The sequence below is a fragment of the Myotis brandtii genome, unplaced genomic scaffold (assembly GCF_000412655.1).
Source record: "Myotis brandtii unplaced genomic scaffold, ASM41265v1 scaffold1204, whole genome shotgun sequence".
Taxonomy (NCBI): domain Eukaryota; kingdom Metazoa; phylum Chordata; class Mammalia; order Chiroptera; family Vespertilionidae; genus Myotis; species Myotis brandtii.
In genome coordinates, this window is record NW_005354186.1 from 838,822 (window position 1) to 864,533 (window position 25,712).

A 25,712-nucleotide genomic window follows, 5' to 3' on the forward strand; every position below is an offset into this window, starting at 1 on the left:
GGGTCAGCTGAGTTTCAATCCTGCTTGGCCTGTCATCCCTTGGGTGGCTTCGGGCAAGTTCTCAGCTCCCTGCACTCCATTGTCACATTAGTCAAATGGAGTCAACACCTGTTTCCACAGACTGTTATGTGGTGGCAAATGACACCAAACAGTATGGGCTAATGAGCACCCTGTACTCTCGAGCTGTGTGACTCGGGCTGGCTATTTAAACTCCGTGTCTCCGCTTCCTCAGTTGTAAAACAGGGATGAAAATAGAATGCACAGGCTGGGAGTTAGGAAAACAATTCGTGAAAACAGTGCCTGGCGTGCGGATATGTAACGGCATGGATCAACAGCTGTTGTCGCTCCTTGCTGTATGCCAACCCTGAGCTAAATGCTCTGCACGTTCTATTTAGTCCTGCAGCATCGGCGAGGTGTAGGCATGGTTGTCATGCCCATTTTGCAGATGTGGAAACTGAGGCTCAGAGAGGTGAAGTCACCTGTCTTAGTTCATGCAGAAGTTCAGAGGCCACAGCCAGGATTCTGGCCCTGCCTGCTTCCCATGTGCTCATATGCCCGGGCTGGAAAGACCTGGTAGTGTGTTGGGGGGGAGGGGTCCCTATTCCCCAGCTCTCAGGTGAGCTGGGAGTCTGACAGGTTTAAGTAGGACAGAAGGGAGAGAGGCAAACCTGCTTTACAGGTGGTATAAAGCCTGGGGTGTGATAGTCTGTCCTCTAAGGGCTTTTCCTGCCACACTGCAGGCAGTGGCTCTCACCATGTACCCTGGTGGCTCCTCCAGCTCTACCGACAGCTGTGCCCCATCCTGTCACCAGCAGCTGGCTCGGAGGGAGGGTCTATGATGGGGCTGCTTTCAGGGTCCCGTGGAGGGAGTGTGGGGTGTCTGGGCACCGGAAAGCCAGCAGCAGGCTCTGTCCTGCCCCCCAGGTCCAGCTACTGCTATCTGTCTTTCCAGAATATGCCCCCTTCCTCCCCTCTTTCCCACCTGGCATCCTGACAAGACAGGACAGCCACTGGGGTTCTGTGTGACTTAAGGGAAAAACCCATCATAGCCAGCAGGGCTTGTGTGCCAGGGAAAATTCTTGGCCCGTTCTTGGGTGAGCGAGCATCCTGGGTGGGCAGGGAGAGCCTTGTTCAGGGCCAGGCCAGCTCCCTTGGTTAGTTCCATCTGCAGGGTGGCGGACTGGGCACTGATTTCTTCTCGGGACTTCCTCCTTCCACACCGGGGGCCGTGGCGTCTCTGGAGGAGAAAGGTCATCTCCAGATGACCTTGGTAAAGGTGGTAGAGTGCCTTATGGTAGGTGAGCAGATCAGTGAGAAGGCAGGTGTGTGTGGGACGAATGAACAGGAGATTGAGGAAGAGGAGTCCAGCCCCCATGGGAAGGGTCATAAATGCAGGCCGATGGGAACAGCCACCATCCCCCACAGAACCGGGTGAGAGGGTTTGTGGAGCCAGGCTGGGCCCCCGCTGCAGGCCGTGGTTCCCGTGGACTGAGGAGCCCTGGGCCTTGACCTGCGTCTTCTTCTCCTCCCAGGAGATGTGCCCTGGGACCTGGAGAGCCCTCCCGTGTGCCTGACAGTGGGGCCAGGGCCCATCCGCACCCTGCTGAGCCTGGAGGACGCCGTGTGGGCCAGCTGTGGGCCTCGGGTCACGGTCCTGGACGCCACCAGCTTGCAGACTCAGGTACTGGGCACACCCTTGCTGACCCTCTGACCTTCTCGCTGGCATGGCTCTCAGCTCCTATCTGTGTCTCAGGGATTGGTTTGTCAGGAAGCAGGGAGACCCACAATCCCTGCTGGGCCCTGCCCTCTGCCCCCACACAGGCATCCCCAAGGCTGCCGTGAGGGGAAGGTCCTGACTACACTGGGCCATGATCTACATCCTGAGTTGTGGCTCTTGCTGCCAGTGGAGGTGCCTGTTCTCGTTCTGGTGCCCGCGACCCAGCTGTGCTGAGGGGACAGCCGGTGTGGGCACAGCCATCCTGGAGGCCGGAGGCAGAATGGGCCTGAGAGATGTTTCCGGAAGGATCTTCCCAGGAAGGGTCCATCGGACCGGGAAGCCCCAGGCCTGAAGGAGCAGAGAAGTTGGCTGTGGATTGTTGGGGAGGGGTATGGGCAGCAGGGCCTGAGGATCTGGGGAAAGCTGGGTGCCACTCGGCCCCTCTCAGGGCCACAGGGCTTTTTGGAGGGGGTGGAAGTGGGAGGCACCCCTCCCTGTCCTGGCTGTGCCCCACTCGGGTCTGCTGGGCATCCCTCCATCGAGGGGTGTGGTTTGCCAGCACCTGCTTCAGATGGGACCCTGGCTCTGCCCTGCCAATCTGTCCGCCCTTGGACAAGGCACCGAGCCTTCCTGGGCCTGTCACTTCATCTGTAAAATGGGGAGATGGTGTAGAGCTACCTAAGGAGTGAGTGAGAATGTTTATGTAAAGGGACTGTTTCACACAGTGCCTGACACAAAGTAAGTGTCGGATGAACACTAGTTATCACTGTACTTGTTTGCCGAACTGAAATCCTCGTCGCCACATTATGTGGCTTATGTGGAAAATCACGCTGCTTCCTGAGAGTCCGTGTTGGTGGGCGTGTGTCCGTATTGCATTGTGGGTCCGCCATCCTCTCCCTTCACTGCCAGGGATGCTTCCTCCTGCTGACAGCTGCCTCGGCGCGGGAGACAGATGGACCAAGGGAAGCACAGGGGCCTGGGCCGGGCCCTGCCCACCTCTCCTCCGATTCTGCCCCTCACCAGCCACGGTGCTGTCCTGCCCAGGCCCTGCACCTCAGCTCTGCCCTGCCGCCCCTGTCGCCAGGCGGACACAAGGCTGCAGCTCGAGGCTGGGGTGATTTAAGACTAGTTCTGGGTCCGCTACTCTTCGAAAGGGATCAATATGGCCTTTCACCTGCTTTGCACACAATGGAAGGTGTTGGAAAGTGCTGGGTGGGGGAGGCGGATGGAGGAGGGGGTGGGGAGGGAGGCTTCCCAGCGGGGCCAGCGGGAGCACGCGCCTGGTCTGCCGCCAGGGAAATGGCAAAGTTTGTGTGGGCAGCTCGCCTTCAGCACACACGATCCTCGGGCACAGTAACGAGGTGATGGCCATGCATGTTTAATACAGCCGCGCTCCGCTGCTGCTTGCAATAGAGAGGGAGCCTCCGCCCTCGCGCCCCGGCTTGGAAAACAGCTTGGTCTGGGGCTGCTAATGGCCTCCCCATCTGCATGGCTGCTCCACGTTGGTCTGGGCTCCACGTTCGTCTCATCTCGTTTTGGTGCCTCGCACGGCCAGCCGGGCTCGGAGGAGGGGGCTGGAGATGGCGCTGCTGTCTGGGCTGCTGTGGCCTCGTGCGGGTGCCGCGGACTCAGCACCTGCAGGAAAGGGCCCTTGTGTGAGCTTTTCAGCCAAATGCCTCACTTTAGAGAGAGGGCATCGCTTACCAGCCGCCCCCCCCCCCCCCCCCCCCCCCCCCCATGGCTCCCGAAAACCCGTTCTGAGGATTTGAGATACTTAATGCTGTTCAGGGCTCCAAGCCCAGAGGAGTATATTGTTCACCAAGGCTGTGGCTCTGGCCCAAATTCCAAAGCATAAGGGGGTTCATCTAGGCCAGTGGTTCTCAACCTTCTGGCCCTTTAAATACAGTTCCTCATGTTGTGACCCAACCATAAGATTATTGTCGTTGCTACTTCATAACTGTACTGTTGCTACTGTTATGAATCATAATGTAAATATCTGATATGCAGGATGGTCTTAGGCGACCCCTGTGAAAGGGTCGTTTGACCGCCAAAGGGGTCGCGACCCACAGGTTGAGAACCGCTGATCTAGGGAGTATGCTAACTCAAAGGAGTTCTCCCTGGCTTCTCTCATCCCCAGGAAGTAATAGCAACCAACACATATTGAGAACTTAATGTGGACCATTTATGGGTTTCAGGACTTTGCATAGATTAACTTATTTCATCCCCGAATCCCTCTCTGAGATTAGCACTCTTATTACTCCCACTTTACAGACGAGGAGACAGAGGCACAGAGAGGTTAAGTGGCTGGCCCAAGGTCACACGGCTAGAGGGAGGCTGAGCTAGGATCTGAGCGCAGGCCCCCACACCCGAGTCTGCTCTTGACCTTCGTGCCGGCCGCCCTGGAAGGCGAAAGGCTCCGTCTCCTTTGGGCTGCACTGTCCCCTGCAGTTTCTGTCCCATCCTACGTGCCCTCTCGGGAACTCTCATTTGTTCACACACCTGCTTTTTCCACCAACACGTCTTCGGGGCCCAGGATTGCTCACGTAGCTCACATAGCAGGTGCACTGGAAAGGGTCGTGGAGGACAGACAGGTGGTGTCCTGCCTTCCCGGCCCTCATGGAGGGTGCTGGACGGATGGACACAAGGAAGACCCGGTGTCGGCTCCCTGGGAGCTCAGGGTCAGCCAGTAGGAGGCCCATTGGGAACCCAGGGGAGGTGGGTGCCAGATGCAGCCAGAGGAGGGACGGGAGCAGGGAAGGTTCTTGGAGGGCGGGATCCCTGAGGAGGCTGGGCTCTGAGAGGTGAAGGGAGAGAGGAGGCAGGAGGATGCAGAGAGAGCCCCATGAGCCAAGGCCAAGCCAAAGACACCCCGGTGTGTGTGGGCCCCGGAGTGGTGTGGATGGCTCCCCGGGAGGCCTCCAAGACGGGCCGCCCGGGCTGTCTCCATTAGTCCCACTTGGCCCCCGCTGGCTGCCCCTGACCTTGCCGAGCCCGTCCCCCGGGGAGCAGCGCCCGCAGTCTGTCTCAGGGTGTGACGCTTGTTCAGCTCCTTGATCCCAGTGGAGGCAGCAGTGAGGCTGTTAAATAGTAATGCAGCTTGCCAGGGCCTGTGTCAACACCGCATCCCCCGCGTTCATTATCTCCATCGGCGGCCACCTTCAAAGTCTGATCCAGTTGTCTGGAGTTCATTTTAACCGATCGCTGGAGGGGACAACCAGCGGTGGGATGATGGTTGCATCTCAATTAAAAAAAAACTTATTGGGGACAGGCGGAGAGGAGGCCTGTGGTGTACGGGGTGTGCTCTGCGAGTGGGGGCGATCTGGGCACCGGGCAAGGCTTGCTCCCCGACACGGCGTGGGCTGGGGTCTCCGTCACCCCTGCTCATAGGAGGTGGCAGTGGCGGCAGGGATGGGGGGTGGAGACAGGGCTGGGTTCTATGTGATTGGAGTGTCATGTCGCTGCGGAGACCAGCTGGGCCCATGTTGTAGATGGGGAGGTGAGTCAGAAGGCAGGCCTTCTACCTGTAGTCGGTGGCCCCCGCTCCCCAGCCACGCTGACCCCTTGTTGGTCTCTGAACATATCAAGCTCCTTCCCACCACCAGGCCTTTGCCTCTGCTGTTCCCCTGCCTGGAACACCATTCCCTCAGCTTCCCTAGGGCAGCTCCTCCTCCTCACGCCGGTCTCAGCTCAGCCGCCACCTCCTGGGTGGGACCCGCCCTGATGGCTCCATCAGAGTCTCCTCTGCCCGTCACAGTTTTGACACAGTTCCTGCCTTTACTGTCATCAGAGCGTTGACCATGGTCTGAAATTACCTCCTGACCAGGGTCCGTCGGCCCTCGCTGGGCTGTCCACGGAAGAGCACAGGGCCTGGCCTGTCTGGTTTGCTGGGTCCCAGGGCCGGGCCCCGCCCCGCCTCTCGGCCAGTGATGGTGGGAGAAGGTGGGATGCCCTGCCTGTGTGGGGCAGGCCCCAGGGGGGCTGGTGGGAGTGTGCCGTGACCCGTGACCATTCCTTCTGGGTGGAAGGTTGACAATCGGCGGGAGGAGGCTCAGGGGGCGCTGGCCGCTGGAGAAGTGTCCTGGGAGGACGTGTGCCTTCCAGGAAGCGGGACAGAGGGGCCACACCTGTAGAAGGCGGAAGGAATTTGGTAAAGGGCTGGTCAGAGGGTCTTGTGCCCAGGAGGGTGGGTCCTGCTCCGGGGCAGGTGGGACATATGTGGGCGGGACAGCTGGGTCACCCCGAGGTCTCTGCTCTGACCTGCCAGCCTTGAGACGCTTCCGTGGCAATCCCTTCCCAGAGTCCCCTCGGGGCTCCTGGTCCTGCCTGGGAAGGGCCGGAACACAGGCAAGTCGTGCCCCGTTTGGGGACCAGACCTGACTTCCGCCCACAGGGTTGTGGTGAGGGGTAATAGGGTCAACCCTCTCCCATAAGACCCTGGCTCCCCCACCCTCGGAGAAGCCTGTGCAGACCACCCCCCCTCCACATACCCCGGCTCCCCCACCCTCGGAGAAGCCTGTGCAGACCACCACCCCCCTCCACATACCCCGGCTCCCCACCCTGGCAGGACATGCCTGGCGCATAGTAGGTGCTCACTGAGGGGCTGTGAAGGACAGAGGGCTTTTACCTTAGGGAAATGGGCTCCATCTGGGGGAGTGTGTGTGTAGGGGGTGGGGGGGTGTCCGCTAAGTGTGGAAGGGAGATGTGGGCAGAGCAGGGGTCTGAGGGCTTGATTTTAACTGCTTTCCGGGCTGGCGGACACATGCCTCCCAGTGGCTCCCGGGCACAGATACCTGCTGTCACTGAGCTCATCAGATGAGAAACTCCTCCGGGTTCCTGGGCACTAGCGGCCCTCAGACTTCCCCCTGCCCACCCCCAGGGACACGCCTTCCCCACCCTTAATTTTCACGTTTAGTGCCCAAACTTAGTTTGCATGTATTAGCTGTTGTAAATCTATCATAACAGTGAGGCGCAGCATGAATAATGCATCACGGGGCTGTATTAGTTTTCTGTCTCCTATCTTATTTATGACACGAAACGGGTGGGAATTTGCAAAAGCGAAACCCAGGCGCAAGGCTTCTTGGGTAATGGTATGCAAATTGACGTGAGGGAGGAAAGATGCGCTAGGTCCTTCTTGCTGGCCCCGCCTTTGGGCCGGCAGGGCCTGGGGATCGGGTCGCCTCCCTCCACGGAGTCCTCCCAGTGCAGCAGTCCTGCCTTAATTTTTTCCCATTTTGGTGTGTGTCTCATTGTTATTGCTGTCATCCTGTTCTTTTTTTTTTTCAAATTACAAGTTGGCAGGTGAGACTTGAGAAATCGATTTTTCTAAAGGTTGCGGAGACTTCCTGGAGGCTCTGACAGTAACGAGTTCCAGGAGGGTGCGTGGCTTCCAGCAGCATGAAGATCTGAGGTTAGATGCTCAGAAGAACTTCCTTTGAGGAGGCTTGTGAAGGGCAGGGCGTGGGGGTGGATTTGGGGATCCTGGGGGCGTCGGGGGCTCAGGACTGGGGTTGCCGACTCTGCTCCTGAGTCTGGGTGTCTCAGGGCACGTCTTGAGGGGCTGGGGCTGGCTAAGGGCAGGGCTCCGGGCCCCTTCTCTCCTCATCGGGAAGAGCTCAGGTCTTATATCCAATATTGGGACCCCCAGCCCCCAGGCCCGGAAGATTTACGTTGATGAGAGGATTTCGTGGTTGGAAAACACGTGGTTTGAAGCTGTTGGCTCAGGAACAAGTTCTGTAAAGCCACAGAGGAGAAAAGGGAGGCAGCAGGGGAAGGCCGATGGGAGGGGACATTGTGCAGAGAATAGGGGGTGGGGGGATGGCCACTGGAGGTGAGTGTGGGGCAGCAGGTGTCAGTCCTCTTCCCTCTTGGCGCCCTGGCTGTCAGGGTCCGTCTGTCCTTCCCTCCACCTGGCTCCTCCACGTCCTCCCACCTCTGCATGGTCACGCTCCCTCCGAGCGCTGCTGCAGTGAACGGAGAGGACAGACCAAGGGAGCAGCCGCCCAGCCCCTGGAACTGGGCGGGGACACACAGGGCCAGGGACAGACCCACTGGGTGCCGGGCCCTGTGCTGGGCCCTCACGTACAGTGGAGGCTGAGATTGCGAGCCAGAGCCGGGCTGCGGGTGTAGTCACCATCCAATGAGGTCACACAGGCAGAGGGTTAGCCATCCGGTGCTGAGTGCTCACTCAAGCCCTTAGGTGCTGCCAGCTCAGGCCCTGCAGCCGGGCTGGGGGAGGGTCTGCCTGGCAGGACCCTCCTGGAGAGGCATTCCTGGCTTCCTCGGCTGCCTGGTCCGAGCTCAGCTCGGATGGTGGTCATTGTGGGCTCAGGAGCTGGGCTGGCTAGCTTCAGCCCCTGGCTTGACCACTGAGTGCCTCAGTTTCCCCACCTGTAAAATGGGATAATTACAGAACCTACTCCAGGACTAAGCTTGATATACGTAGAGCACGGAGTGTAAGTAGTGCTCCGATGACCAGAGGCAAAGGGCCCAGGCAGGGTCTACAGGGCAACTCGGTCTGCTCTTGGAGCTGGGAAGCAAATAGAGCGCAGAGCAGCCATAGCCAGACGTCTGGAATTAAGTTCTGAGGCCTGGCTGCTGGGGACCTTTCCAGATCAAAGCTCCCATCAAACCCTGCTTCAGAACTGTCCAGGCTGCCTCTGCCCTGCCTCTTCCAGGCCCTGGCTCTTCCAGCCCCTGGCCCAGGGGTAGGCACTGCCAGCACTTTCAGTCCCTGTACCAGGTCCCCGTCCTCATGGACCTGCCCCTCCGGGGTGGGTGTGGTGGTGGCGGTCTCACCTTGGCAGAGACCACTCCCAGGGAGTTAACTCTGATTGAAACTCACTCCTCTCAGAGGCTGTTCCAAGCCCTTGGCAAGTAGCAACTCCTGTAATCCTTACAGCAGCCCTTTGCAGTAGTTCTCTTATGACCCCCATTTGAAAGTGGTGGAAACTGAGGCAGGAAGTGGTGGAGCTGGACTTGGACCTGACAGTCTGGCTCTGAGCCCCTGGCCTCACGGCCTGTCCTGAGTAGGAAACAGATGACAAGATAATCTCAGGCCACAGTGAGTGTCATGCGGAGGGCGAGCCAGGCACACAGAGCTCCGCCTCCCCTGTCCAGGACGGTTCGCTCGGTTCCGAGCCTCGCTTCCTCCCCCGATCGGAGGCTCAGGGGTCCCACCTCCTGGTGGGGGTTGCAGGACACCGTGAGGTGAGCTGAGCTGCGTGACTGCAACCCGGGCATGCACTGGTGCCGGAGGTGCACGTCCCGTCTCCACTGCTCGGCCTCCATAGGTCCCTGTGATGGCTGGGCCGGGGGCGGGCACCAGGCACCTGCTTGTACAGGGCAAGGCGGGTGTGGCTGCCGGGGCACGATCATGCAAAGGTCTGCCCTCAGGTGTCCATGGAGAGGAACCGCTGTGCTGGCTCGCATAATTGAAGAAAACAAAAGGAAATTAAGTAGCACTAATGAGGAGAATATCGAGTCCACGTTCTTTTATTTTCCGTTTCCTCCAGAATGGCCAGATGCACCGGAGGATTTAATTTGTTTTGTTTTTAAAGGCAAAATGTCAGTGCGGCCGCAGCCGGATAGCCTCCCAGCCATGGTGCTCTCTGTGCCTCGGCCTGGGCTGTGGTTGGGGTGGCAGGGGGTCAACCCCAAACTCTGTGCCCACCCTCTTATGTGCTTTGTGACAAGTAGGCCTTAGCGCAAGAAAGTTTAACTTTTGCATGCCGGTTGGCCATCTTTCTAGAAAAATGCACCAAAGACACCAAACTTTGAACAATCAATTCCAAAGTGGGTTGCTAAAAGTTTTGGATTGGCTCTCAGTTCTGAAGCTGATGGGGCTGTCCATTCCTCTGTCCCTTCTAGGTTTCCGTGGGGGTCCCAAGTCTCTTATTAGTCAGGAATGGCCTCAGCCCCCTTTACAGATGAGTACACTGAGACCCAGAGACCTAAACTGACTGCTGGTGAGAGGTAGATGCCTCATTCAGAAATGTGCCTGGAATGCCCTAGCTGGTTTGGCTCAGTGGATACAGCGTCGGCCTGTGGACTGAAGGGTTCCAGGTTCGATTCTGGTCAAGGGCACATGCCCGGGTTGTGGACTTGATCCCCAGTAGGGGGCTTGCAGGAGACAGCCAATCAATGATTCTCATCATTGATGTTTCTCTCTCTCTCTCCCTCTCCTTTCATCTCTGATGTCAATAAAAATGTATTTTAAAAAAAGAAGAAGAAATGCACCTGGAAGGGCAGCTCTGCTTCGAGCGCATGGTCACTCGGCCTAGACGGGGTCGGATTCTGACAGCAGAGTGTCTAGGCATCGGCCGAGGCTCACATGTGTGTGCAGGGCTCGGAGATTGCGTGTGGGCTTTGGAGTCCCATCCCGGTTTGCCCAGGATGAGGAGCTGGATGTCTCCTGCTACAACGGGACCTCCCTGGGCAAACTGGACAAGTGGGTCACCCTAAGCTGGAATCCTGGCTTCCCCTGTTCCTAAGCACTGTGACTCAGTGACCGTCACTCAGCTGGAGTGTGACCTCGGCTGACGGAGTGACTCTGCACCGCGGGTTCTGGAAGCTTCGGTGTCCCACCCGTTAGATCAGGATGGACTGGTGGTGCTGGGTGTTAGGTGGAGGCAGAGTTGCTGAGGTTCTATGGCTGGGCTCCGGCCCAGGATGGGCCTCCTAGGCCAGAAGGGGTGGTGACTGAGCAGGGAGTGGGAGGCCGGACCCCCTTTGCACTACACCCCGCCAGGGTGCTGGGCCTGAGGGTGCTGGGGAGATCACTGAGCTTGGGTCTATGCCCAGCTCCGCCCCTGCCTGTGGGTCACCCGGCTCATCCCGTCCCCTTCCTGGGCGCGTTCCTCTTCTCTCATAAGGGTCTCTGTGAGGATGGAACACTGCGGCCTGGGAAAAGCCTGGCGCATAGTAGGAGCCCAACCAACAGAGCTGCCAGCCCCCAGCTTTGGCCCCAGCAGCTCCTGGCCCCCGAAAGCCCCAGCGTTCCTTCCCGGCTCCTTGGCATCATCTTAGCTCTAATGACTTTGAATTCTGAGCTGCTCACCTGGGAATTTCTAGAAACCAAGCACAGAGCGTCACCTGGAGGCACATAAATATTTCACGACTGGAGGTTGGGCTGTGTCAGCCCTATTTGGGGCCGTCTCACTCACCGAAGCCCTCTGTGCAGTGCCTGTGGGGGGGCTGCCGTGAGGCTGCAGGGACAGGGCCAAGGGGACAGGGTGCCGTGAGCGGGTGCAGGACACCAGGTTTCTTCCCAGCGCCCCGACTGGCTCCTGACTGCAGCCAGCGTGCACAGAGCACCCAGTGTGCAGCCCTGTCCCTGGAGCCTCCCAGCACCATGGACAGAGAGAGGAGACCCAGCTCCCCGGCCAGGGACGAGCTGGGAGCTGGCGGCAGGCCCAGGCCTCCCCTCCAGCGGCCAGCTTTTAATTTTTTTAAATAACTGTCTCTCCCTACTCAAGTTTTTATTTAAAAAAATTAAAACTACCAGAAAGTTGAAAGAATAGTACAATGAACACGCATGTATTCTTCACCGAGTAAGCCAGCTAACATTTTGTCATCATTCCTAACCCCCCCCAAATTATGCATATAAAGCCCCCCCCATTTTGGGGTAAACCATTTAAAAGTCAGTTGTAGACATCATCACCCTCCACGTGAAAATACTTCAGCAAGGCTCTCCTAGGTGACTTCAGTAGCATTTAACGTACCCAGAAGTTTGACATCAATGTACTGTCCACATGCACATTTTCACCAGAGTATCCTCCAGAGCTTCTCCCCAGCCCCACCCAGGATCCAGCAAGGGCTGCATGTTGCATTTGGTTGTCATGTCTCTTTAGTTTCCCTTTGATCAGGAATAATCCCTTTGCGCGCTCGTGTGTGCATGTGTGTATGTGTGTGTGTGTGTGTGTGTATCCATGATATGGACTTTTTTGAGACGTCCAAGCCAGTGTCTTCTAAAAAGTCCCATCATCTGGAATTGCCCAGTTGTTTCCTCGTGACAAGATTTGCGTGGCCAGATGCTTGGACAGATGTGACTTCCTGTCACATCACCCAAGGAGGCGGGACATACAGGCTGGCCCCCTTCTTGATCGCTGGGTCCAGGTGGGTTCGCCAGGTCTCCCCATCATAAAGGTACCAGATTCCCTTTGTAATGTAAGGTCCCCTGCAGGTGATCCTTGGAGAATTTGTGGATATACTGTTCCTCAGCAACACCCTCCCCTTTAATTACCACTACCGCTACCGCTACCACTACCGCTACAAATTCGTAGTGTCATTTTAAAGCCCCCACTCCTGGGCCCCCAATACCACTAGGGATTAAGGGAGGCATCCAGAGCTGAGAAATGGGAAGCCATGACCTGAGTTGGGAGGCCAGGAAGGCAGTGTATCTCCTGACCCTGGTGGGGAGGAAAGGAGAGGCCCCCACTTTGATGGAGATGCGCCCCTGCCCTTGTTGAGGCGACAACCTCCCCTGCAATTTCTGAGCTCCTTTCTGGGCAAGTGAGCACCCCAGCTGTGTGGCTTGTCAGCCCGAGCCCAGTGGGCAGCGAGGGCTGGGCCTCACTGCCGCCTACACCCATGGGATGCTGCCCTCAGCCCCCCTCGGGCACATGATGCCGGCGTGCCACTGCGCCTGCCCTGCGTGCCCTGGCTTAGGGAGGGGTCCTGGGGAGCCCAGAGAGAACGGAGGAGTGAGGGGCTGGGGCCGCTGTTTGGCGGGTTGCTCAGGCCTCGTGCAAAGCCCGTTGGGCCTGGAGACAGACTTGTGAGGCCTCTGGAGAAATGAGCCTGGATTTCACCACTGACTTCTCTTTTAATTCGGTTCTGACAGCAGCAGGGCCGGCTGGCTGCAGATTCGGGGGCAGCTTTCCGTGGTCCCAGGCCTCTCGGTTTCAGCGCGGGTTGGCTTTCTCGGAGGCAGGGAACGCTCACTTTTCTGCAGGAGCCGGGCAGGAGCCTCACTGCACACGTGTGAGCACGCACCCGCCTTCCTGATGGTGCATGCGTTTTTGTGCACAAGTATGTGCGAGCTGCCTTTGGAAAAGTCTGGACGGAGCACCTGCTCCCCATCCACCCGTCCACCTCCTCACCAAGGGCGGCGGCCTGGGAAGTCAGGTTGGGCCTCAGGGTCTCCTCGGTGAGGTCCTCGCCGGGCCTCTCCCAGCAAGGCCCCGGGGAGTGCCCTGTCTGAGCAGGCGCTCGGCCTGCGTGTGGGCTTTCAGGAAAGTTGTCTCAGGCGCAGGCTCTTCTGGAGGATAACACCCCCTCCACCAGGGTCTCCCGGAAGGAGGTGCCTCTCAAGAAGAGAGAACTGTGCAGGCGGGGACGGAAAAGGGGAAGGGACTAAACAACACAAAACAAAACCCCGAACCTCACACACAGACAACAGTGTGGTGATGGCCAGAGGGAGGGCGTGGGAGGAGGTAGAAGAGGGTAAAGGGGATAAATGGTGATGGAAACCTGTGTAATTTTATGAACCAATGTCACCCCACTAGATTCAATAAAAAGGTTAAAAAAAGAGGAAAACAAAAGAGAACTGGAAGCTAGGCTTGCCAGGACTATGTGCAGCAGGTTTGGGGTGAAAGGACAGAGAAATGGAAATTCACAACCCCCCCCCCCCCGGGGGTCTCCTCGGTGAGGTCCTCGCCGGGCCTCTCCCAGCAAGGCCCCGGGGAGTGCCCTGTCTGAGCAGGCGCTCGGCCTGCGTGTGGGCTTTCAGGAAAGTTGTCTCAGGCGCAGGCTCTTCTGGAGGATAACACCCCCTCCACCAGGGTCTCCCGGAAGGAGGTGCCTCTCAAGAAGAGAGAACTGTGCAGGCGGGGGCGGAAAAGGGGAAGGGACTAAGCAACACAAAACAAAACCCCGAACCTCACACACAGACAACAGTGTGGTGATGGCCAGAGGGAGGGGGTGGGAGGAGGTAGAAGAGGGTAAAGGGGATAAATGGTGATGGGAGGAGACTTGGTTGGGGTGGTGAACACAATGCAGTGTACAGATGATGTATAATAGAATTGTACACCCGAAACCTGTGTAATTTTATGAACCAATGTCACCCCACTAGATTCAATAAAAAGGTTAAAAAAAGAGGAAAACAAAAGAGAACTGGAAGCTAGGCTTGCCAGGACTATGTGCAGCAGGTTTGGGGTGAAAGGACAGAGAAATGGAAATTCACAACCCCCCCCCCCCCCCCCACATGGTCTGGACTTGGCTTTGTGGAGTCTGTGAGGGGTTCAGCCTCCCCAAATTCCAGAGGCTCCCTGGCTGAGTCTCCCGCACCTGGGCCTTCACTGGGGTGGGGTGCCGAGGAAAGAGGGACAGAGAACCCCCACCCCCCGGGAGCCCCTAGTCTGAGCCGCCGGTCTGAGGGAGGAAATAGCTTCCTGTCCTCTCCTCACTCCTGGGGAGCCCCCACTTTGATGGAGATGCGCCCCTGCCCTTGGTGAACTTCCTGTCTGAGAGGGAGCTATCACTGCTGCTCTCAGGGTCCCCTAGAAAGGGGTGAGCCTCAGAACCCTGCCTCCTGAGAGCACCCCATTTCCCCCAGCTGGGACGCAGAGCTCAGCCATCAGGGGCTGGCTTAGAAAAAGCAATTTTGTTGGCCATCTCAAAGTCTTGCCCTTCTGGGTCCTGCATTCGGATCGGGAATGAGATCAGGAATGAGCTTCGAGTTGATTGCCTTGGTTCCCTATGGAGGACCCCCTAACCCCCACCAGCTTCTTTGTCTCCATGGGAAACCTCTTGGTGATTTGAGACGGGATGGAGTTGGGTTGAGGCTCCGGCTAGAGTGACTCTGCAGCAAAACAAGCCGAGCCGTGTTACTGCCGCTTCCTGTTCACCAAGCTCGCACGAGGCCCGGAATTCCAGGCTCCTGCCACACACGGCTGATGAACTGAGCCCCTTTCCCAGGTAAACCCGATCATGGCACTTACCAGCTCAGCCCCCTCCAGCACTTACAATCAAACTCTTCACTGGATTTTAAGGTGGCCCTGCCCACCTCTCCCACCTCTGTCTTAGCACTGTGCTGCCCACACTGACCACCTTTCTGTTTCTCAAGCATGGCAAGCTCATTCCTGCCCCAGGGCCTTTGCACCTCCCGTGCCCTCTGCCTGGAATGCTCTCCCTGCCCTCACCTCATTATCCCAGGGCTGATTCCTTCACGTTTTTAATGTCTCTGATTAAATGCCTCCTAGAGAGACCTTCTCTGGCCACCCAACCTTAATGGCTCCCAACATTTTTTCCTGTGCAGCGGCTTTAATTATTTGGAGTCATCTTTATCTGTGTGTTTGTTTCACTGGTCTCTGCACTGGGAACACACACTTCGTGAGAGCCCCTGGGTGATCTCATTCATCACTACCTTCCCAGCACCTAGACCCATGCCAAGCACATAGTAGGAGCTCAAGAACATCTGTTAATGAATGAGACCACATTAGGAACTGGGCCTGCACCGAGCTCCCCCTCACCCAGGTCCCTGTAACCTTATGACAACTTCCACTTACAGATGGAAACTGAGGCACAGGCCTGTGCAGTTACTGAGGAAATGAGCTCTAATAGCAGGTCTGGTAGCAAATCCATGTTCTGTCCAACATCTTCCTGCAGTTTCGGGTTTCTGTGCTCTTTGCAGAGGAAAGGGAAGGAGGAAACTCACGAGGCCCTGCCTTGGACCAGTCCTCCGCGCTCAGGTTTCTCCTCCCCTGCAGGTCTTCCTCCCTCATTTTTTTTTTTTTTTGCACTCGCTGCTCTAGCATTCACATTTTCCTATGTTCTTTACACAGTCTGTGTAAACGATTTTGAGTGGGTGTGGAACAGTCCACCACGTGGATACGTCGGAGTTACCTGAATGGCTGGGCACTTAGGTTGTTTCCAGTCTGCTGTCCCGGAGTTGTCTGCATTGGAGCAACATCTGGATGTTGTAGATGAAGCTCAAGGGTCCGTCCGTTCACTCCGACCAAATGTTACTGCGTGCTGGCCCCTGTGCCGAGCAGGGGGCACTGATGGGCCTGGGGCTCTGTCTGCTGTTGGAGATCATAGTCCGGGGTGGGAGGCGCTGAGCAGACACAGGGTGGCGTAGGTGTCACGGGGCTGGAGAGTGGAGAACTGCGTGCAGAAGGTGGTCTGGTGCAAGGGCGGTCGGGGGTGCCTCATGGAAGAGGGGCATCACCCCGAAGGGAGTCTTCAGGTGCTGAAAGGCTGTTGCCAGGAGGGCACTGGGTAATGCACACAGCACATAGGTCACCGTGAGGGCGGAGGCATGGCCGCGTGGTTCCTCCTGAGTGTCCTTCCGGCCCAGGCTCGAGTCGGCCTGGAGTGGAGGGAGCCTGCCAGGGCAGAGCTGAGGCAGAGGCGGGCGGAGTGCCGAGTTAAAGAACTTTGTCCTGCAGTGGATGGAACTCTGACTGTCTTCTCTCTTTAAAAAAGAGGTTTTCTTTAAAAGACCAAAATTATACATACACCTATTTAAAAAAATCAAATAGCATAGAACAGGGATCCTCAAACTACGGCCTGCGGGCCACATGCGGCCCGCCGAAAACATTTATCCGGCCCGCCGGGTGTTTTTGCCGCCACTGCCTGTCCTGCTTAGCAGCCGACTCGTCCCGGGCCTGCAGTGCGCATGTGGTGAATGTCTGAGGGACAGTGAACTGGCCCCCTGTTTAAAAAGTTTGAGGACCTCTGGCATAGAATGGTTCATCCCCAGACCCCTTCCTGGGAGAAAATGCTTGTCACCTGTTTCTGTTTTCAATTCACCTGCATGACTGTGACTTGTCTGTCCTGCTGGTTCCTGACTTACCGATTTTGGACATTCTGTGTTGCCTCCCCACTGTAAAAGGTGAGGATTTGGCTCACAGCACCCGCCTCTCTTCCCAGGAGTTGTGTCGGCTGCCTTTGTAACTTTAGATAATATGTAAGTGGCTGCTTCCTTCCATTGACTTTAGTTCTTTCTCTCCTGTCACGGTGGCGTGCTAGAGCCGGGGCCTGTCAGCTCCTAAGAGCCTGGTGTGTGTGACTTTCTCCCTGCTCCTTCTTCAGTGATGTCGTGTGGGTAGCTTGAGATTGGTCCTGTTGGAAGTATTTACACCAGGGGAATTGGCAGACACGACACACCAGGGTACCTCTGCCTGTTAAACAATTACCAACACGCCACTGCTGGGCTCCTGGGGTTTCCTTCCGGCCTCAGCTGGTTCAGGCGGAGGCCAGAGTAGCTTGGCCCCCAGATGTTTGGCTGGCCCAGCACCAACACCGCCACTCTGTCCGCAGCAAAGCTTCGAGGCGCACCAGGATGAGGCCGTGAGCGTGACGCACATGGTGAAGGCGGGCAGCGGCGTCTGGATGGCCTTCTCCTCCGGCTCCTCCATCCGCCTCTTCCACACGGAGACGCTGGAGCACCTGCAAGAGATCAACATCGCCACCAGGACCACCTTCCTCCTGCCAGGTGAGGCTGCGGGGGCCTGGTCCCGGGCCTGTGGAGGGAGGGCGCTGACAGTGGTGGCCGGCAGAGGTGCATCCTGCCCAGCCCATCTCATTAACCTTGTGGGAGCCTTAGGTTGGCCTTGAAACGGGCCTCCAAGGCAGGCAGTGGAGGGTTTAGAATTCGAGCCCAGGACTGTCCTTTTAAAACCCTGCTCGCTGTCACCACGTGCCCCCTCGGCCTGCAGCACAGGGGGCGCGGGCTCGCAGGAAGTGAGGCTCCGAGCTCAGCGGACTCTCCCACGCCAGGCAGCTGCTAAAAAGCCACTCTGGGTGGGAACCAGGCCTGTCTACACCTGCCACTCCTCAGGTTGACAAGAAACCAACTCTGCCTCGAATCACCTTCAGGATGAGGTGCAGGGGAAGAGCGAGGGCCGAGCAAGGAGCTCTTTGTTTAGAGGTTTTTCTAAGAAAGGCAGCTGTCCCTTTTAGTTCCCTGGCCAGGCTGGGAGCGGGGGTTGGACAGCATCCCGGGGCCTGTGCTTCCTCCTGCAGAGCTGTTGGTGAGACGTGATGGAGAGGATTAAGGCTGGAGCGCACCTAACCCCTGCCCCGTCTCTGTCTGAGGCTTTGGCGGAATTGGCTCTAGGCATCTCCCTTACCATCTGCTGCCCACGCTGCCGCCCAGACCCCCGCAGGCTGTGCTAGGAGAGCAGGGCGGCCACCTGCTCAGGGCCCATTCCCGCCCACAGCTGGCCATAGAGCAGACCACAGAGCCAGCTGCACAGCCTGCCTTGCCTCCCTGGTTGGCCCCGCTTCCACCAGACAGGCTGACTGACCCAAGCACTGCAGGCTGGGCTGGTCTTAGCAGCTGGGGAGCTGAAGGGCCCTGGGGCCAGGGGCAGAGCAGGCATGGCAGGCTGAGGGCCTGGCGCCAATTGTTACCAGGACTCGGCAGATGGGCCACGGCGTCGCTAAAAGCAGCTGAGCCAGGAGACTGACCTCCCGTTGTGTGAGGCTGGGCCAAGGGCGGGCACGCTAGCCAGCACTTTGGGGGCCATGGGAGCCTGTCTCACCCCAGAGGCCTGGTTCCTGACCCCACGTGGAGCACCTGGAAATCACCCTGGCCCCTGCTTCCTCCCAGATCGTTGAGACTGTCCCTGACTTGTGGCCACAGGGGATCTTGTACCAACAACAAGATCAACAACAAACAGCGATGGAATGTAATTAACTACCACCCCACCATGAGCCCTACTGTGAGCAAGGTCCCAGGCACTTGACCCACAGGGTCTCACTTCATCTTAACCCCGCGAGGTGGGGGTTGTCCCCGCTGTACAGATACAGAAACTGAGGTTTGCTCAGCAGGTCAGGAGGCCGGTCTGTGGTCATGCCGCCCGCCAGAGGCAGGACTGGAGTCGCAAGAGGTCAGACTCACTTCAGAGTCCCACTGTGTGTAATGGGGGAAGGGATGACTTTAGAGGGGCCCAGAGTCCTGGCTCAATCACGTTTGGGTCTTGGGCAGGTCTCTTTGCCTCCCGGAACCTCTGGTCCCTCTATGGGACTGGAGGTGGCTCTGGGCTCCTGGTAAATGCCATCAGTGCGGGAAGGCACCTTGCCCAGGTCTGGGGTGTGGTGGGTACACCTGGAGGAGAAATGCCCCCTAACATGTTCCCTGGGGTGTGGGAGGGGCCTGTGGGGCCCATGTTATGGGTCTTTTTTTTTTTTTGCAGCTTTATTTTTTTTGTATTTCATAGGGTTTAGCCATTCTGCACAGTAAATCCATTTAGCTATGATAGATGTGTCTCTGTATCACAAAATATTTCCCCATTCACGCTGATAGCTAAATTATTTCAAGTTAGTGGGATAAGGGGAAAGTCGCACCATCTCTGGGCCTTTCCGATCTTGTCAAGCTCGTCTGCGGGAGTGGGGAGAGTGAGAGGAAGCGTCACGGTTACCGGGGCCCAGAGGTGGATTTGTGGGCAGATCGGCTGCAGGTGGAAAACTCCAGCTCCCAGCGGCGCAGCTCACTCACTGTGGACGTTCAAAACACAGGCCCGCGCCCCCTGGCTGACTGGTTCTTTGCACTTACCCCTTAGAGAAGGGAGAGTGTTCATCATCAGGATGATTATTTCAGAGCCAGTAAACCGAGGCCCAGGAGGTTAATCGACTGGCCCAAGGTCACGCTGCTGATGAGGCCGGAGCCAGGGCGCGAACCGCAGCCCCCTCACAGACTTACTGCGCAGTCCCCCTTCCTAGGCCTCCGTTTCCCCATCTGTACAGTGAGGGGCCGAGATTTGAGCCAGAGCTTGACCATGCCGTGTAGGGCAACCCGGAACCTGGAGTCGGGCAGGCCCTGCTGGGATCCTGGCTCTGCCACTTTGCAGCCCTGTGACTGGGGGCGGGTGGGGAACCTCTCTCATCCTTGGGCCCTGCCTCTCGGGGAGGCATGGGCCTGAGACGGTGCAGCCTCTGGCTTGAGTCTCAGTCCCCGATGGTGCTGTTCACTGTCATCGGCTCCATCATGCCTTCTCGGCCATCCCCATCCCTGGTCACACTGGCTACTGTGGGCCATGCGTCTCCCAAGGGGCTCCTTGCTCACCCCCACCCTCCCTTCCCTCCTCATCAGCTACATCCGAGCAGACAGAGCCACCCCTACGCTTGCCGGACCTCTTTGGGACTGGGCCCTGGGCACATCCGGGATGGAGGCTGAGGTTCCTGGGTACAGGGCTTCCCGAAGGTGACTGCCCTGGGCCTTCTCCCTCCGGCTTGGCCGTTCCTACACCACACCCAGAGCCCCCACACCCGAGGGCCCCCACACCCGAGGGATGCTGGGCTGGAGCTAGCATGGGGCAGAGGGCAGCTTCAAATCCACCCACCTTGTGCCTCGGCTAAAGAACAACAGAGCGGGACTCTTACGTTCTTTATTAGAAATATTTAGAAAGTGTTTTTTCTTCGCCCACACCAGCAAATGAAATAATTGCATAATTAGTAATAAATTTGTTCCTCCTTTAAGCGTGGATTTCTTTAAGGGGACGTAAAATATTTATCACGCTTCCTTCCCCCGACCCCTGCCTTCCACTCGGCACCCGACTGGTATTAATGCATTTTTGAGCCTAAACTCCCTCCTCCTCTTAACTAGACAGGTCATTAATAAAACGTTCTCCGAGAGCCCGAGCTTTTTAAAGTTGCATATCTCCAGATAGATGGCTCGGGCGAGCTGCACGCTGCTGCATTAAGTCTCTGTGATAAAATATTTATCCACCATTAGGATTTTTTTTCTCTCGGACTGTTTGTGAGGTGCCTTGCTCTTTCGCTCGAGGCGGAGGGGGCGGAGGAAGGGCCCCGGAATGAGGTCTGATGATGAAGTCATTTCTCAACTCCGGCATCTCTTTGGGTTTCTTGCTGCCTTCCTTTGGGTTTCGGATATGGGGGTGGGGGTGGGCGGGACGATGTAGGGGCATCAGGAAATGGTCTCCTTCTGGTCTTCAGGCTCCCGGGGCCCCGGAACAGGAGGTGAGGCGCTAGAGATGAAAAAATTTGCCACTGTTTCCGCGCTTGGCTTTATTGTTTTTGTGGGTTTATGGCTCTAGTGGAGCTGGTCGGAAGAGTCTAGGTCCTTTTAATAATTATAGCTGTTTTCCTAATAGCCTGCCTTTATTGATTGTGTACTAGGGCTAAGAGCTGTGCTCAACCGTGTATATATATTATCTCTATATGTGCTGTATATGTATATGCATATTTCTAATAACCATAAAATTGAGCAAGGTAGGTTTGTAATATTCATTGATCAATGAAAGTGACTTGTTAATTCACACAGTTAGTCAGTGACATCAGCACCCATGTCCTTTTCCACTTTCCTTCATTTTTCATTCATTCATTCATTCATTCACCCACCCATTTACTCACGGATACTTGTTGAGTGTCTGCCATGGTACTGGGAATGGACCTTGAGCACAGATAAGCCTCTACCCTCATGAAGCTTATAGTTGGGACAGCGAACAGCAAATAAGGAAAGGGAAGAAGAGGGTGGTTATAGACCTTGGCCGGGGCCAGGAGGGAAGACGGCTGGTGACAAGAGGGAGCTCGTAGCCTGAGCCTGTTGCTCTGACTTCCCGGGGCCAGGAGCACCCAGTGGGACCACAGGTGCCCTAGTAGTTGACTCAGATGTGAGGCACAGTCCCGGCCCCACAGACCCGCAGATGCTGTGTGTGAAATAAATAGTGCCTGCCGTCAAGTGATGAACTGGCTTTTTTTCGGTGTGGTTTGCATTTCCACGTTGAATCAATACTATGAATATGACTTTTTGAGTTTGCATCACATCGCCAGACTCATATATCTCCCTGCCTGCTGACAGCTCCATTTGGCTGTCTAACGTGCATCTCAAGCAACACACCCGGCGGAGAACTTGGACTTCCACCCCAAGCCCGCTCCTCCCCCATCTCAGTCGGTGTCACTGCCGTGTACCCGGCTGCACGAGACAAAACCCTCCGAGTTGCCCTTGATTCCTCCCCTTCCTCTCCTCCCACTCTGGTCAGTCAACGGCTCTGTTGTTCTGCTTCAAAACAGATCTCGGACCTGTTGGCTTCTCATTTTCTTCCCGCCACCATTGCGTTTCTGTCCCCATCTTATGCCCCCTTCTTCCCTCACTGCTAAATGCTCCTCTAAAATCAGGCCTATCACTCACCTGTTAGACCTTGGCTTCTCATTTTCTAACTGCCACCATTGCGTCTCTGTCACCATCTTTGCCCTCTTCTTCCCTCACTGCTAAACGCTCCTCTAAAATCAGGCCTATCACTCACCTGTTAGACCTTCTGGTAGCGTCTCATCGCGCCCAGAATGAACAGTCACAGTCCTTACCCCGGTGTCCACTCTCCTGACCTCCTTCTGCTCATCTCGAGTTTGCCCTGGTCTCTGAGCTGTACTCGCTTCAGTCTGTTCCACTGACCTGCTAAGCTCATTCTTGTCACAGGGCCTTTGCACATGCTATCTCCCTGGCTTTGGCTCAGGTCTTGACGTGGCTGCCTTCTCCTTGTCATCCTGATCTGGCATCCTCACACCTGCCTCCCCATCCTTCCTGGAAGCAGATGGAGGCATGAAATCCCAGGATCCCCCTCGCCTGCTCCATCACCCCATTGGAATCCTCTGCTAGTGCTTATGTTCCTTGTTTATGTTTTCACTTCCCATGTTCCCTTTCCAGGGCTGCACTGATACGGTAGCCATTATTAAAATTAAATGGAATGAAAAATTCAACCCTCAGCCCCACTAGCCACATTTTAAGGGCTCAGTAGTCACGTGGTTAGTGGCTATATAATTGGGCATTCTGGTAGAGAACATTAGCATCATGCCAGAAAGTTCTAGAATGTTTTATCCTCAAGAGCAGAACGTTGTGTGTGGTTCCTGCTGTGCCTCCCACACCAAGGGCAGAATCCCGCACACCATAGGTGCTGGGAATATCCCAGGGTTCATAGTGAATGGATGAGTGACGGTCTGGCACGCTGGGTTAGACAAGGCTGTGCGGGCCCCAAGATGGAAACCCTTCTTCCGGGGTGACTGGAGCCCCATCATTCTCCTCCGAGACGGTTTGCTCTGCAGAGGAGGCCCCTACCCCTCTTCGTATGGACCCGAGGCAATTTGCACAAGAGCAGAGAGGCATTGGGAGTGCCCGGCTGTAATAGGCAGGGGCTTGAGTGCGGCTCCCCACCCTGCACTCACCAGCTGGGAGAACTCTGGACCTTGACATTCCCTTCTGGGAAATGGGCATAGCATCTGCGCCTTGCAGGCCTCTCAGTGGTTGCAAGGCTTACATCAGACTAGAGCAAACACGAGTGCAGCCAACGCTCCAAAGCAGTTTTCTCAAAGTGCGGTCCCTGGACCGGCAGCATCGTGCCACCAAGGACCTTGCTAGAAATGCCGTTTGGGGCCTCACCTCGAGGGGGTTGGCCCCTGGTTGTGAGCCCTCCTGTGGTGCCGACGGCAGGCCCAGGTTGAGGACCACCGCTCTCAGCAGCATCTCACACATCACGTGGCATTGTTATTGCCGAGATGCGTGGCGTGAGTTAGAATTTCCTTTAGGGGAGAATCAGCCCCTCTCAGCGGGGCAGGAGGATCTGGGCCAGAAGCGGGCCAGCCCTCTGGGAAGCCAGGCGTCCGCTCTGGGCCTCTCCTTCACGCCCATTCTCACTGACCCAACTGTTGGCAATGGGACAGCAACTACTATAATGGCGGACAGCACCGTCTGTGCACACCACGTTTCATCCTCGGGACAAGGCTATGAAATGTCATTGCCGGCCCTGCTCTCGGCACTGGCTGTGCAGCCCACACTGTCTTCCTCCCTGTGAAGAGCAGTGGGACCCTCGCTGCCATCGCTGTTTGCTAAAAGGAAGAGACAGCACCCAGGGGATAGCCAACAAGAGCTAGTCTGGGCCGACATCAGAAACATGCTCGTCCCTGGCGCGGAGCTGTCCTTTGCACTGTCGGGCCCAGGGACTGCAGGGCGGAAGGGCCCACGTGGGCAACGTGTCAAGCCTGGGCTGGAAAGTTAGGGGCTGCAACAGGTTGTCAGTTTGCTTTGCTTCTCGTATCCACCCTGGCCCCTCCCATGCATCCCGTCTGCACCATCCTCCTCTTCACCTCAAACCTGCTCCTTCCCAGGCCCCCCTGGCTTCACTCCCAGGCGGCTGGCGGTGACCCTGGTGTGGCCCCCTGGGCCTGCCCCGTGTGCCAGAGCACCCAGCCCCTGTATGCGGGAGCTCACAGGGGCCGGCACCGTGCTCTGTGGCATTCCCTCATTGCGTCCTTGCAGCAGAAACTGAGGCTGGGGGAGGGAGCACTCCGCCTCCCCCGCCCCCGCTCTGACCCGCACCCCGCCCAGCTTCTTGCTTGTCTCCCGGAGGAGCCCGGGTGATACCCTTCCCTCAGCTTGAGGTGGCTCCCAGAACCCACTGCTGCCCCAGGGAGCGTGCTGCTCACGCTGGCCTCTCTCTCTGCAGGCCAGAAGCATGTGTGCGTCACCAGCCTCCTGATCTGCCAGGGTCTGCTCTGGGTGGGCACCGACCAGGGTGTCATCGTCCTGCTGCCCGTGCCTCGGCTGGAAGGCATCCCCAAGATCACAGGTGAGGTTCTGGGAAAGTCTTGTCGGGGCCCAGGAGTCAGCTGCAGATGGAGGGGCCTGGGGGCATAGTGAATAATGCCCAGATGTTTGGCGGGGGGTGGTGTCTGTTCTCCAGTTTTCTCTGTCATCGCTGGCCGCACTGTGGTACAATGCAATCAAATCACCTCAGCCCCATAGTCTCCCGCTTTCTTTCTGAGTCTCAGTCTCCCAGTCTGGCAAATGGGCACAGTGGTGCATATTGGCCAGGTGGTTTCAAGACTGGCTGAGACACCTGACTGATGGCAGAGGCTCTGCCGGGCCCATTCTGCTCCCTCCCCACAGCAGCTTCACAACATCCAGGCTCCAGAGATAGAAATAACTGTGGGCTCCTTGGGGTGGGGCTATGTACAAATGTGTGTGCGTGGAGTAGAGGAAGGCCTGCCCTGATGTGAGGCAGCAGGGCCCAGGAGGACAAGTGGGTCAGGGAGGACCCCAGAGCTCTGGGCCGCTCTTTGCCTCTCCCTGAGAGCAGGGGTGCGTGGGAGGGAGGAGCCCCGAGGGAGGCCAGCCCCACCAGATCTCTAGCTCTCTGCTAAAGAAAAACCCTAAATTCTGAGATTTCCTGCTTGCATCATAGAGATCATATTGTTCATCCTGGGCTGGGTCCTGGGGTTGCAGGGATGTACCAGGCAGAGACCCTGCCCCTAAGGCAGTGGTCGGCAAACTGCGGCTCTCGAGCCACATGCGGCTCTTTGGCCCCTTGAGTGTGGCCACGAAGTTTCAATCGCACTGTACGTGCGCTCCCGCACGTGGTATTTTGTGGAAGAGCCACCACACTCAAGGGGCCGCCGTTTGCCGACCACTGCCCCAAGGAGGGATGGTCTGGTGGGGCGGCTGTAGTCCAGGGTGGCAGGTGCTAAGTGGGGCGCCCAGGGACTGTGGGCACAGAGACAGCAGTGATCAGCTCTCCATGGTGATTTCCAGAAGGATGTGCTGTGGAGGAGCTCGAGCTGGGCTTCCAAGGATGTTATAGAATCAGGTGGGTGGGAAAGGCTCTCTAGGTGGACGCAATGGCTCGGCAAAGGCCCTGAGCCGTGCGGGTGGCTCAGGCAGGGAGCTGCAGGCGCTTTCACACTGAGGGTCCCCTGGTGCTTTATAAGGTCACTCCTGTCCTCCTGCTTCACCCAAGAAGGTAGCCTAGAGCATGGGAGACCTCCCACAATCAGAAAGTTCTCCCAGAGATGTGTGGGTGCCTCGCTTAAAGCTCTGGACCTTTGGCCCCTTCTCTCTGCCCCACGTCTGCAGGGAAAGGCATGGTCTCCCTCAACGGTCACTGCGGGCCTGTGACCTTCCTGGCCGTGGCTACCAGCATCTTGGCCCTGGACATCCTACGGAGTGACCAGGAGGAGGCCGAGGGCCCCAGGGCCGAGGAGGACAAGCCGGACGGGCAGGCTCCTGAGCCAGCGCCCGCGCCCTCCAGCCACGTGGGCCGGG

General features: G+C 57.3%; 1 protein-coding gene across 1 annotated transcript in view; it reads left to right on the plus strand.

Moving 5' to 3' along the window:
• The window catches only part of ARHGEF10L (Rho guanine nucleotide exchange factor (GEF) 10-like), a 103,353-nt gene that overhangs the window by 74,481 nt on the left and 3,160 nt on the right, over positions 1 to 25,712 (plus strand). Inside the window, exons 26-29 of the mRNA XM_005858738.2 lie at positions 1,533 to 1,681; positions 16,979 to 17,153; positions 24,118 to 24,240; positions 25,524 to 25,706. Coding sequence (XP_005858800.1) covers positions 1,533 to 1,681; positions 16,979 to 17,153; positions 24,118 to 24,240; positions 25,524 to 25,706 — 630 coding nt within the window. The remainder of the gene's footprint in view (positions 1 to 1,532; positions 1,682 to 16,978; positions 17,154 to 24,117; positions 24,241 to 25,523; positions 25,707 to 25,712) is intronic.